Below are 14,566 nucleotides of genomic sequence, written 5' to 3'. Positions count from 1 at the left end.
GATGGTGGAAATAGATGAGTTTTGCCAACATCCTTAGATGTCCAGACAAAGGAGGAAAGCAAGGAAGTCAGAGTGATTGCAAAATTCTGTGGGTACTGTGCTTCTCTATGGCAGCGGTTTGAGTCCAGGAGGATGAATCAGTTTCTAAAGGCATAGGAGAGGGCAGAGCAGGGACAAGAGTGAAGCACTGAAACCAGTCCTTATGTACCTGCCCTAGGTGGCTGCCCATCCTGCTCTCAATGGTAGATTACAGGGACAACCAATTACCTCAAATACTTTTGCGTACCTCATGTATACACTCTTAAAATGAAGTCCATTCATTATATTCAAGTAGTCTTTAAAAAAAAAAGTCATTTCAGGTGCCTGGGTGATTCAGTTGGTTAAGTGTCTGCCTTCGGCTCAAGTCATGATCTCTGGGTCCTGGGATCGAGTCCGGGTCGGGCTCCCTGCTCAGCGGGGAGCATGCTTCTCCCTCTCCCTTTGCCGCTACGCCTGCTTGTGCGCTCTCTCTCAAATAAATAAATAAAAATAAAATCTTTTTTTTAAGATTTTATTTATTGGGACGCCTGGGTGGCCCTACATTGGGCTCCTTGCTCGGCAGGGAGCCTGATTCTCCCTCTGCCTGCTGCTCCCCCTGCTTGTGCTTGCACGTTCCCTCTCTCTCCCTCTCTGGCAAATAAATAGATAAAATCTTTAAGAAAAAATATTTTATTTATTTATTTGACAGAGCACACAAGCCGGCGGAGTGGCAGACAGAGGGAGAGGGAGAAGCAGCCTCCCCACTGAGCAGGGAGCCCAATGCGGGACTGGATCCCAGGACTCTGGGATCCTGACCTGAGCCAAAGGCAGACACTTAACTGACTGAGCCACCCAGGCACCCCAAAAATAAAATCTTTTAAAAAATCATTCCAATACCCATCTCAAGCATCAATTCAAAATGGTATCTTTCAATTGTCAGTTCTTTCCCAGAGGAAGGCTTATAGAATTAAGTACATTGTAGGGTCTCCCCAACTAGACTGTAAACCACTTGAGGACAGGGATTAGGTCTTAAGTATATTCTAACCACCACTGTGCTACATATACAGTTTAAACTTATCAACTAGTGTTTCTGGAATTAATTAACCCTTTTTTTTTTCTTGCACTGTAATGTTACTCAATGGTATTCCTCACACTTAAAAGACCAAAAGCAACTTTGAAAACAAAACAGGCCTTTTGACAAGTAGCAAGAGATACCATCACAACCAAAAAACATGATGGAAATTAATGAAGAAATAATAGCAGGTGAAAGAGGAGCAGAAGTACGTGGTTCAAGCTAGAATTAAAATGAATGTTATGACACCAGGGAAATAGTTCCAGCGGTGACTCTTCGAAGTACCTGGTCAGACTTCAGACCATCCTTGGAGGGTGAGACTAGTTAGTGGGTATTGTTGGCTTTGTGCTTCTATGCAGTAACTGATGTTCCTTGGAAGGCAGAGCGAAAAGTTGTGTTCAGTGATTACTTTCTCTTTTTCCTTAGGGTGTTAAATACCACATTATTTGAAAGCTGGGAGATCGTTGGACCTTACCCTTCCTGGTGGGTTTTTAATCTACTGCTGTTGCTAATACAAGGCTTGAACTGCTTTTGGTCTTACTTAATCGTAAAAATAGCTTGCAAAGCTATTTCAAAAGGCAAGGTAAGATGAGACTTACTGTTTCTGATACGTCCCAGAAAAGTATGTTTTCTGGTTCTTCTTCTTTTTTTTTTTACCTTTTTTTTATATTATTATTATTATTATGTTAACCTCCTGGAAACAGAAACCAAATTTTCATTTTCTTCTATTTAGTTAATTTTTTAAGTTAATTTTTCTAAACAATGTTGCTGATGATTCCCACCGATCTACATTTATAATTTTAGATTTAATAATGATACGTTATTTGTTGTGTTCTTTCCCTCCCTCTGTTTCCCATGGTCCTTCTCTGATTAAACTTGTGCCGAACAGAAATTTAATAACTTCTTTCCTTTTGAGAAGGGTTGCTTGGTGCAGTATGCCCATTTATGATTTTTCCAATAAAACTTAGTTAAATCTCTTTGTTTAAATATGGACTCATGAGGCTGATTCACATAACGTATCTTGGGAGCAGTGACTTTTCCGGAACATTCTCTTACTTTCATTGTTTATTCTCTTCCTTCTGCCACCCTGGAAGGCTGGGAAGTGGAACCCTTTACATGTAAGTTCCTCATGCCTCTCTCTCTCTCCTTGTTCTGGGTGCCACTTTCGCCTGTTGGAGGGGCACTCAGATGCTTTTGTTTCCATGTGTATTGTTCTAGCTAACCAGTTGGCACTGACCAGAGGCTTTAACTGAAGTGCGGCTCCCACCAGGTGCAAGGGATACTAGAAACAGCTCGGTTAGTAGTGCCCTTTGTGTGAGCTTGCATTCTGCTAAATTTTGCATCATCCAACAGAAGGAGAGGAATTTTTTTCATTGGCGTTTAGCATGTTTGCTAAAAAACCAGAGATAGACAAAAGTGAAGTAGGAGAAACAGAACTGAGTTTGGGAGAGGATTGCCATGGTCCAGAACGGAGGCCTGAGCATCAGCTATTGCCTGGTCTGCCCTGAGCACCTTGTCCTCGGCGAGGTAAACAGAGCTGGCTCCTTCCATGGGGCTCGGGACATCTAGTCATGTACTGTGCAGCCAGTTCTCAGTATCAGCTCTTATATAGATCCAAAGTATTTCGATCAATTAATTGTTCAGAGGCGAAAGTTCATTTTTTCCCTGTGACCTCTTATTCTTTAAAATGAGCACCTGTGTTTCTGTTAAAAAACACTCCTTTTCTCCTCTGGGTACAAATTACATCAACATGCACAATGCTATCAGCATGGTAACGGTAGCCGAAGACAAAGAGGCAAGGACAGGTGGATTCGATTGCTTGTATCCTTATTGCATTGCTGTTTCCACCAGACCTATTGTCTTCTCTCCAAATTATTCCTTCAGTCTTACCAAGAGATGATTATTAATTTCATTACAGATGTCAGGCTTCAGAATATCTAAACTACCCTTGCTGTTCACCTAGGACAGTTAAATTCATCTTGGCCATGGGTTATGGACTCTATTTTTCTATGGGTTATTTTGAGACATTTTGAATTATTCCTTTCCTTGAAAGTGACATAAGCATAAATTTTTTTTCCAAATGCAATTACAAATAATCTTACTAAGCATGCAAATGTAAATTGATCACTCTCTGAAATTGGAGTTTTCTTTCCGATTAGCAGCTTAATTTATGACTAATGGATGTCTAAATGTCGTGGAGCTTTACTATCATGCTGTCTTTGTGACCCATGTTTGTTTGTTTAAGTTCACGTATCCTAAGTAATTCAGTCCTTTTGGTCTTTCGGTATCTGAATCTTTTTGGAGATGATTCGTGTGTGTTCAGTCTCATTGCAAGGGGCACTGGAGTGAAGTCCATTTGTACCGTGTTTATTTGGTTGTTTCTGGTTAGAAAGGAGCAGCGGTTCTGAACTCTCACCCGGCCTCGTTGCCACCCACCTGACAGAGATGACGTTGTCCTGCAGCCATGGTGGCTTCTCCGGTGGGGGGCATGCATGGCACAGAGAGGATGTGATGTGAAAAAGCCCTCAGTTCATTCTGATACACCACTTCTTAGAGAAAGGCAGGCAGCTGGATTTGGGAAAGCTTCTACGAAGCGAGGCCCCCAGGCCCCTAGGTCCCTGTTGCCACCCCACTCGGAAAATAAGTGAACGGTGCTCAGTTACTCAGAGGTCTTAAGGCATGTTGGGTAAAAATGCTTACCATAATTTAGACGATAGAGTAGGAGGTTCAAACTATTTTAATTTTAAAAGCAGTTGAGTGTTTTCTTAATCTCTCCCTAAATTACTTCCTTGCTAGACTGTGACTTTTTTTTTTTTTTTTTGTCCTTTATGGTAATGCATATGCTGGTGCCTGAGCTTGCCATCCTTGTTACGTAAGGAGACTGGGTAGAGGATTGAAATGATGGGAGCCCATTTGTGATGATCTGGTTGATAGATTTTCTTTGGGAAATATTTTAAACTAGACCTCACCCAGCAGGTTCCCAAAATGCCTCCCCCTGCCATTAGTTGTCACGTAGTATATAAAACAAAATTCCTACTTAATTTTAGCAGACAGAAAAGAAAAACAAATTAAGTCATCAAATAATATATTACAAAGCCAAAGAAGAATGACGTTTTAAATTCTCTAAGCCAGTGACTATCTCCATTAGTGTGGTGAATCCCTTTACAGGATTCTCATGGGGAATGTGACCATCAGAGAGTAAATTGATCCATTTGTACCAAATTCCTATAATGCCATTCCAATTTTATCATATGTCACTTTACCAGTAAGAGTGGGTTTCAGGGTCTAGTACGTTCTCATTGTCCAGATGTACCTTAAAGAGGTCAGCATGTCTAGCCCCCTGTGATACCTAAATCCACCTATGTTCCATTCCTTGATAACTGACTTCGTCACCAAAACTGCACATCTCCACTGCAGGAGAACTAACTGTTATGGCAACGTGCCTGTCCTCTTCGATTTTTAACGTTTGCATCTGTTTCCCTTCATGTATGATTACAGGCACTCTCTGACCATGCTATAGCTTAACGATTCCTTAGGAACTGGTTCCACTCACCTTCTTGTATTCCACAGGTGTCCAAGGATGATCGAAGTGATATTGAGTCTAGCTCAGATGAGGAAGACTCCGAACCTCCAGGGAAGAACCCTCACACTTCGACCACCACCAATGGGACCAGTGGTACCAATGGGTACCTCCTGCCTGGGTCTTGCTCCGTGGATGATTAATTACTCAAAACTACAAGTCCCGAACAAAGTGAACTGTTTGTTGCTGGAAGTATTTAAAAGTTGCAAATGCAGTTCCTTTCATTATATCTCAGCACCAGAAACAAAACTTAGGATTCTCAAAGCATTTTGACTAGTGCACTGCTATATGTCCTGTCTGTGAATGAAGAAGAATGACCATTCTCTATACGTAGGCATGCTATATGTAATTGACACAAGGGAACAGTATTTGCGTTTGTACTGGCTTAGAGTATTATTTATATTTCGTTTTTGTTGGTAAATCTGTGGACAAATGAGGGCTTCCTCACTCCTTTTACTCTCTGGGTTTATGACAGTGAAGGAGATGCTCCATCTGCTTCTACCCCTCTCTGTCGCTGTAACTCAGTTTGACAGGAGCATCAAATAATTTAATTTGTCACTTAGAGCAAGCAAAACCCAGTGCAAGATTCTCGTACTGCTCCAAATAGGTTTGCTTTCTTTGTGTTACAGTGCCTGTTTTGAAATTGCCTATATAGCCCCAGGGGCCGTTTTCCCAGTGTAAAGTTTAAGCAGGATGAGCTAGGCATTTTAATTGTCCCTCTTCGTGGTCAATGCGCAGTTCAAATTAAAGAGTATGGTTTTTGGAGAACTTTAAAAAATTGTTTTGTATTAAGTTGCTTTGGAATAGACATCATTTCTTGTGCACACAGCCAAGATGTCTTCAATGAGTATGGTAGCTAGCTGGAGATGAACTTTGTAGGTTGCAGAGGTTTATTTTTGGTTTTTGGTTTTTGTTGTTTTTGTTTGTGTGTCTATTCCCTCTTATGAGGTCAGTGCTCTGGCTCTGAAGGAGGACCTTTGCCTAAGGTCATAGTTACTACGAACAATGAAATCACTCTTACTACTGGGAATTTGTCCCATGATCTGAGAATAACAGAAAGAGAACAGCTGATTTCAACCGGATTTCAGCAGTACCCCTATAATTACTGCAATCTTCTGTCATGTCATGAAAAAAAAGAAGCTAAGTATATTTTGGCACAGCAAAGGAGACTTTGAACAGTTGGCAAAGGTCAGCTCTAGCATAAAGCATTTTATTGCAACCAGCATTCAAAGAAGTGTGCTAGATATCTAGTATTTGATCTTGGTGTTTTGATTTTTCTGAGCAAAATAAAGCCAATGGGAGAAGGATGATTTTACTGTTTGTCCTTTCTCCTTAAATATGACCCAGAGTGACTCTCCTGTTGCTAGAAACTGAGTAGTGCTGCGCTTGAAGTCCTTTGGTTTGCTTCTTTGAAGACTTGTTCGGTTTCTAGGAATTTTTACTCAAACGGAGCTATTTTCAGAAAAAAATAATAAAAATTGTACCGGACTATGGCAATATCAGCAATGAGAAAGACTGCTGAAAAATAAGTTGCTATAGTCTCCTACATGGCAGTGTTATTTATGTATAAATAAGAAAACCCGTTCACGTAAACCAAAGATTTTATCTCCTTCCTTCCAACTTTTAGTAAGAGCGAATAAAAAGGTATTACACTTATTTCATAAACAAAATAAGTGTTCAAAACCACAATGCAGTAGCATAAATGTGTGAGTCAGGGGATAGTAAAGACAACAGCATCAGAAATACTAGGGAGTGCATGTCCTGCTTACAGCCATTCACATTCGATTCAAATTTTTGGAAAAAATTGAAATGAATCTTTGTGCCAGCAGTTTGCAACCTGTGCGTTAAAATAATGCTCCCAAACAAAAAACCTCACACTGTAATATTAAATCTTTCCCCACCTACATATGAAGTAGTCTGTTTCTGATAAGGCTCACAGTAATAATTGAAGAGCCTTAGACATATGTCTGCTTGTTTATTGAGAAAACGATGCAACTAATTCTTCTCATAAAGCCTTATTATTTTATTTCACAAAACAGGGGTATATCTAGGAGTGTAATTTGTGGATGGTTTGAGACCAGTCATAAAACATCAAAATTACTTGTTAGTCATCTGAACATCTGCTAAAATGCAGATATATAAAATGAAGCAGCGAGCATGTTATAGCTGAAAAATGTTGAGAAGGTGAAAGTTTCCTTTCTTATCAACTAAAATATGGGGAAGAAGAGTGAATTGTACCTTGCTTTAGTGCCTGGAGCAAGTCCTCCCAAAGGGAGAAATAAACCAGAGAACCACCATGTGTTCAAATTTGGATCATCTGATACTCTACCACAGAATAATTTCAAAAAGATCGGCTTGTAAATTAATGGTTTAGTGGAGTTGCATGAAAAGAAGTAAATTGAGTCTGTCCTTAGCAAAGACAAATCTAAGCAATTTTTTGTTTTTCCCAAAAGTCACTTGGAAGTAGGACTGAGAATACTCAGAGCCTCAGTGACCAATGACGTTCACTTAACACAGTCCCCTATGTATCTATAGATTTTTATTTCATTTTGCATTTTAGGACAAAGAGTTCTTTTTCATTAATCAAAGTGGTGTTTGTAGACCTGTTAAGATACAAAATAATATATTTCTGTCTACTCCTCCCACTTATCATGGTGGCATGATAAGACTGAGAGAGAAAAAAATGTGAGATATCTTGTCTTCTACTTGTGCCGGGCCATAGCTTTGGAAGTGTATTTTGTAAATTCAGCTGTAGGTTACTGAAAGTATTGTTTCCCATTAATTAACTTAGCCCATGTTGAGCTCCACTTAGCTCCTTCCTCCTGGTCATATTCAAACCTTTCCAGGGTACCAAGGGGGTGTGTAGGAAGGAGTCTAGAAAAATTAATATTTTATTCTCTAATGCTATATAGCTTTCCTAGATCTCTTAGTGGAGAAAAAAGTAGAAAATCAAGTAGAATTTGGCCTTGGGTCAATAAATGATATGACAATGTGTGATCTATGTACGTACATGTATGTTTCTCCAAAAACATAAAACCAAAATAGCACTGACTCATCCTTATCCATATTTTTTTCATAAAAACTATCCACCGTGTATAAGAGAATCTTCCCACCTCCCTCTCAACTTCTTGTTCATGCCACTCACCCGGCTGAGAGTTGGTAGGATCCTTTCTCTTGCCTCAGGCTAAGGTCGCAGAGGACCTAAGGTCGGCATATAAGCCAAATGTAGTTCATATTTCCAAATTTAATGGTACACATGTGGAGAATAGAAGACTAACTATCAGTATTTGGGATGATTAAGCTGAATGTTGAAAAAAATGCATATGGTTGCTGTTTCACCCCAAGGTTTTATTAACACCCAACTCCTGCCAGGCTGCTAGATAGATGGTATCCTGAGGTACCATCAGATAACGAAACAGGTATCTGACAAAGATGAGCTAGGAAGAAAGGTAGGCTCCCCAAAGAAAGCAAGCAGTTGGGTGAGAGAAATAACTCTTCAGTGAGACAAAATCAGGCCACGTTTAGCTAAAATGGTGGGTGGACCTCATAATGTCCCATTCTGTTGCCAACTGTCCATTCTGAGTATTTGATAGAGGTTTGGATTTGAGCGAACCAAATGCTTTTACCTTAGGCAGAAAGGATCCGGATCTCCCACTTTGTGTATGTGAACCTCATTGTTATTTGGGCTGAAGTAAAAAATGAGGTTTCAGTTCAGTTCACTTGAGTCTTTGCAAAAGAGCTCTTCAGAGAAAACTTTATGGACACCCATGATTGTTCCCATTCTGTTCATGACTTTGTATCGAGAGTTATTTTTGTCCCTTTCTCAGAAATGTTAATGCCAAAGTTGCCTGAATATTTGAGTATTTTTTTCTTAATTTGAAGTGTACAGAATAATTCCAAAGGTGTTAAGAGATTCTGTTTGTGTATGTGATGATGTCGTTATGTCCAGAGAAGCTTCAAAAAATCCTTTGGGAAATAAAAGGTTAAATGTTTACATTTCCTGTGATAGTTGAGATCTTAAGACACTAATTAGCTTATTTTTTTTTTCTGTCTTTGGCTGATTCCTGCTTTGTAGATAAATATTAGTATCCTTGAAATCTTTAGAACATTCAAGTAAGAAAAAACCAAATTAGATCAAAGCAGCCTGATGAGAAAGTGATGACAAGGCACTTCAATTTTTAAGTAACTTGTATGGGAAGAGAAAATGCAGTTCGCTCTGGTTATTGTGCTTGCTGTCTGGCAAGCTGTTCATGAAAGGAATAGCCTCAGTAATCATAAGCAGTTCTTGAAGTCATGCATAATGCAGCAGGTAGTAATTAGTACTGGTTCACTGTGGCCACACTATTTAGTTCTTGATCGTAGCAGGCCAGAAAAGGACCCTGTGGTCTGCCTTTGTGTATATAGTCCCCTCCCCTCCTCAAAGGGATGCTTAGTAGACACTGAGGAAGCCTGTCCGTTTGTCCACTCTATGCAGTTGTAACGTCTCTAATATATATTCAGAGGGAGCATAGCTGATGCTGGTTTTCATGGAGAAAACTTTATTAGAGAGCATCAAACATGATAAGGAACAGTTTGTAAGCTCTGCAGACACCCAGAGGAGAACCTTAGCCTTTTCCAGGTATTTGTAACTTAAGTTCAGCCTTGAAGCCTTTGAAAGGAAGAGCTTAGCAAATGGCCACAAGCTAAGACCCCATCAGCTCAAAGAAATAAAAGTCTCTGCAGCCAGATGGCGTAACTTATGGTGTCTTCACAAGACTAGGTTTTCTCAAGATTACCAGGAACTGATGGGAGGGGACGGTTAGCCCAAGATCTGTCTTGTTCATCTCATCCACCCACATTCCTTTCAGCCTCCTGGAACCTTGATGAAAGGAAAACCAAAATATTGTCACTTATCGGCTGGACTTTGGATCAGTTGTTTACCACACTTCTTTTCTCTGACTGATTCCATTTTTCTTAAAAAGTATTGTGCCCATGTAAGCTTGTTTTCCTCCACACAGGTCCATGAAAGCTTGGTTTCCTATTTTGCTATATGTTGCATGGCCTGGAAGCCAGGGACAGCAGCTGTTGGTATGATTTCTATGTTAAGTGAAAAATTAGATTTTATAGAGATCATTTCTTTCCCCCTCTTGGATCTACGGTAATTTTTCTAAACTGTCGTTGTAAAACTGCCCTTAAAAAATTAGAGGCTTTTAAAGATTAGTTGCCAAAGATAAATTAGTTCTGTAATAGGAACAGTTGTGTGGCAGTTCTGGGAGTTTAACTGAGAGACTCATTAAAGATGGAGTACCCCCTCCAAGTTTGATTTCCAAAAGTTTCATAAAGCCTCTGAGCCTATGATTCTCATCCGCTCTTGGTGTGCCCACAGAATCGGTTACCTCCACGGCCATTTGTGACCAAGCAAGGAGGAGAGGGTTCGTTTGGGGATTTGGTTTTTTTTCAATTTGCAGTGAGAAATAGGATAGGTGACAAAGTCTTACTTGTTTTCTTAAGACAATTCAGTGCTTGAGCATCTCTGTCAGAAATGGAATGATGTACTGTTAGCCAATTAGAATTATTTTATGTATTGTTACTGTGTTTTGCTGATTTTTATATGAAAATATAATTATTCATTCTTGATCTCTGGAAGCAATCATTATTATGAGGATCATTTTACTTTGGAAACACTTTCATAATAAAGATAAGTATTAGGAGTCATGTGTAAATGATATTTTCTGTAAGTGCTGGTGTTGGTAATATGTCACATCGTCCTGGACAAGATTTATTTCAGGGCACACGTCATCCTACTAGTTTCTTGCAAACTTTCCTTAAATCCCAGTTATCATTACGATTACTGAAAAGGTAGTAGTATATTTATATTATATTTATACGTCATATATATAAAACATAAATATATCTCTATTTTGTCAGGAATTTAGCTAAGCTACTCCATAGCATTGCTGCCCCGCATCCATTTTGTTTGCAATGTGGCCTACAGGGACCTTAAATTGACCTTGGCCCCTCAAACAGGTGCACACCCTGGAGAGCAGCCCTCAGACTCACGAGCAAATGTAAGTCCCTGATATGACTTCCCCAATAGCCCCTGTGATCAACAATCTCCCCTCCCTCCCAGTGCCTGCAGGCCTTATATTCCCCCTAGATAAGACCACCATGGGGTTTACCAAAACACCACTCTTTTGAATTGACTCATCCAGCCTTAGCCCAGGAATCCCAAAGCATTCTACTCACAGACCCTAATAAAGGCATGTGCCCCAGGTCCTGTCTCAGTCTCCACCCTGCCGTCACCAACCTGTGTGGCCCCTCAAGCTGTGCCGTGTGTGTACCTCCCCTGTGACGTGTGAAATCTGTCTCTCTCAATTTCTCTTGTGGTGTCTCGTTGAACTTCGGTTCACCATCTGACACCTTGTACTCCACTTAACAAATATTAATCTAACACAGTTAACACATTTACATGATATATATATATATATAATATGTTGCAGTATCTCTTTGAAAATTAAGATATAAAAACTGTAACATTTTATGTAGTGCTTCATTCTGGAAAAAAAATATTAAATATTTATAGAGAGATAAGAGTTCACAGGGCGCCTGGGTGGCTCAGTTGGTTAAGCGACTGCCTTCAGCTCAGGTCATGATCCTGGAGTCCCGGGATCGAGTCCCGCATCGGGCTCCCTGCTCGGCAGGGAGTCTGCTTCTCCCTCTGATCCTCCCCCGTCTCATGCTCTCTCTCTCTATCTCATTCTCTCTCTCAAATAAATAAATAAAATGTTACCAAAAAAAAAAAAAGTTCACAATATCAGACTGCACTGATTTTTTCCAAATCATAACAAGAAGCACTTAGGACCAACAATCCAGACCACAGCACACACAAAACCATCCCTGTCAGTGTAGCTCATAGGAGCTTGACTGATTATCTTCTCTGGGTCCGTGCCCTCCTGTGTTGGGGCTTCTTTCCCTCTTTCTCAGTTTTTCCTGTGTAACTCTGTCTTCCCCAGCTACTCTTCCGCTCTAAGCTTATGTCACCTAATATCTCCAGAACCATAAAAATAGCACTGACATTCAACCAGACACCCCACACCGCCACCACCACCAGTATTATGAAAAATAAAACAGATGCCCTATGAAAAAACATATAATGCAGCCACCACCAACCACAATCTGATTGCAAGCATGAGTTATCCTAATAAATTAAACTACCAAAATACCTCTGAGGCAGAGAAAGATAGGCTATAAGGTCATGCACCACTTTGGGAAGCCACGAACTCTTCCGGTTCTGTAAGCAAAGTGGAATCTAAGTCTACAAGCATCCCTCACCAATAGCCACAATGCAGCTCAGCCTCTCTAGGCCCCTTGCTGCTGGGGCTGCCACATCCAGCTTCGGCACATGTTATTTCTGCCCCCTGGTTCTGGTTCCACCAGCCCTGCACTTGCTTCATCAGGCGCGGTGGCAGCAGTGCTGACAAGAGTGACAGACGGCATGACAGCCAGCCACGGGTCGGACACCCGGACCTACCAGGATGCGGGTGAGCCCTCAGAACCAATGACAATGGTGACCGGAGCCTGAGGGCACATCCTCGATTCTCCCAAAAGCTCCTGTAGCATGAGGAAACAAAAGTTCTATCATTCCTAAACATTGAAGTTAAAAAAAATTATATAAAGCCTGCTAGGGCGACCGTAACCCAAAATCACAGACTGGGTTACTTGAACAACAGCGATTTATTTTCCCCAGTTAGAGGCTGGAAGTCCAAGATCATGGGGTCAGCAGAGTTGATTTCTTCTGCGGCCTGTCTTCTTAGCTGGCCCTCTCACTGTGCCGTCACATGGTCATTCCTCTGTGTATCTGTCTATGTCCGAATCCCTTCTTTTAAGGATGACAGTCATATTGGATCGGGGCTCCCCCCAAAGTCTCCATTTTACCTTAATCACCTCTTTTTTTCCACCATTGATGAGATTTTTATACTAGTCTCATTTTTCCAACAGAAGGGACAAAACAAAGTTTCAAGGGTATTATAATTTGGAGAAAGTTAATATCCTCCATCTTCTGCAATAAATATTGATTCGTATACACAATCTATTTCTGGGGCTTTTAGGGACGTGTACACAGAATGCCTAAATAGAAAAGGTAACTTAATCACCTCTTTAAAAGCCCTGTCTCCAAATACAGTCACCTCCTGGCATACAGGGGCTAGGACTTGAACATGAATTTTGGGAGACGTAAGTCAGCCCGTCATACAAGGTAATTTCACGCAGTGACCAAGAACAAAAGTAATGAAGAAACAAAGTGATTGGTGACTTCCAGGGCTCCAACACCTTATGGACAGGTGACTCAGGCTGAGACCTGAGGGACAGGAGCTGCTTGGGTCACAGACCAGGCAGTGGAGGCCGGAAACACAAAGCCTCCAAGATGGGAACAAGCTCAAAGGTTCAAGGAGCAGCAAGAAGGCCAATGTGGTGAAGCAAAAGAAACAAAGGGGAGAGTGTGTGTGATTAACATTCGAAAGTTAGGAAGGGGCAGATCATATAAGGCCTGTGTCCCATGATGAGGAGAGCAAGAGTTAGGGTAAGAGTGATGGGAAACCTTTCAGGAATCTAAGCAGGGAGCTGTATAATCTGATCTGTTGTCATCTTTAGTTAAGAGAGAAACCACGCTCACCCAAACCATGATGGAGAAAACCGCTCCAACTTCACATGGGTCAGCGGTGTCTGCAGAGGTGTACTGGGCACCACATGACCAGGCAGGGTGATGAGCACGTGGCCATTGGAAGAAATAAAGGACTAAGTGCTTTGAGGGTTCAATCCACAGGCAATAAACTAAGTCTGGGCAGAGAACGAGAGGTGGAAGCTTTTGCTGCAAAGATGCCAAGACCTGGGACAGGAAGAGCCTCCAAGGTCCTCTGAGGAAAGCAGCTTGAAAAAATATGACAGATGGGCCGTCATCAGCCAGGGGAGAACCTTAGGGAGAGGGCAGACTTCCTGACTGAATGTCGTTCTTTTTGTTGTTACTTATTGTTAGCACCTTTCTTTGTGTCGTTCCAAGGCAGCTCATGGGCGGTGAATTGATGGATGATCACAATTTCCACAACACCCCTCTGGAGGAGGCGTGCATCCAACAACAATCCTTGCATGCTGTTTGCAGGTTTTACAATTTCTGAGTGAGCCTGCCTGGTTTAGCAAGAGCTGCAAATCAAGGTTTTATTTATGGATTTATTTATCTGGATAAGCCAGTCGTTAAACATTCACCAGCACGCCAAGGCCACCTTAACTTACAGACGCAGGAACTGTGGCTCAAAAAAGTTAAGTGACTTATTTTCTGTCACCCAACTAACAAGTGGTAGAGTTGAGACCTGACCCAGACCTGACTGATTTCAAAACTTAGACATATCTTCCTAATACCTTATGCTTCTTCCAATGTTTACATTTGTTTCTGAAGATAGGCTGCTTAGATTCCTACTGCATTTCAACCGTCCTTGGCTTTTTTCTTATCTACCTCCTTTAATTCTCCTTAAAGATCTCAGACTTCCACCCCTGTAGTTTTCATCCCTAGTTCCCCTTTTTTCGAGATTAGGTTGTTCAGGGCTCTCAACTACATCAGGAGCCCTTCTTAGGAAAGATCCTCAATAAATCTAATACGTCAATGACTGAACTCAATTGTTAAAGTTCACTGTCTTGTTCCAGTTGACAAAGCACACACTTCCTTCTCCAACCTCACCCAGGGAACTTGCAAGGGACAAGGTATAACCCAGAACACAGGTTTCAAAGGCATCAATTCAAGCAGTTCAATAATTCAGTGCATTGAAGACTAGAAGGATAGAAGATATGTAGGTTGTGAAACTAGTTCTTCAGTGGTTTGGGTTTTAAGAATAGGCTGGAAATCTCATAGGGAAATACTCCTGGGGGTG

General features: G+C 41.1%; 1 protein-coding gene across 4 annotated transcripts in view; it reads left to right on the top strand.

Annotated features, from left to right (window-relative positions):
• CERS6 (ceramide synthase 6) overlaps positions 1-8,620 on the top strand; it is a 311,203-nt gene extending 302,583 nt beyond the window's left edge. Inside the window, exons 9-11 of one of the 4 annotated variants that reach the window (XM_035007836.1) lie at positions 1,517-1,573; positions 2,185-2,208; positions 4,661-8,620. In XM_035007836.1, coding sequence (XP_034863727.1) covers positions 1,517-1,573; positions 2,185-2,208; positions 4,661-4,943 — 364 coding nt within the window. In that variant the 3' untranslated portion in view covers positions 4,944-8,620. Of the gene's footprint in view, positions 1-1,516; positions 1,674-2,184; positions 2,209-4,660 lie in introns of all 4 variants that reach the window. The other 3 variants (XM_035007838.1, XM_035007837.1, XM_035007839.1) reach the window with 3 other exon arrangements.
• Positions 8,621-14,566: the final 5,946 nt, after the last annotated feature.

The sequence above is a fragment of the Mirounga leonina genome, unplaced genomic scaffold (assembly GCF_011800145.1).
Source record: "Mirounga leonina isolate KUSES-001 unplaced genomic scaffold, KU_Mleo_1.0 Mir_151, whole genome shotgun sequence".
Lineage (NCBI taxonomy): Eukaryota > Metazoa > Chordata > Mammalia > Carnivora > Phocidae > Mirounga > Mirounga leonina.
Note: the sequence above shows the minus strand (reverse complement) of the source record. Positions and strands in the feature narration are given on the sequence as shown.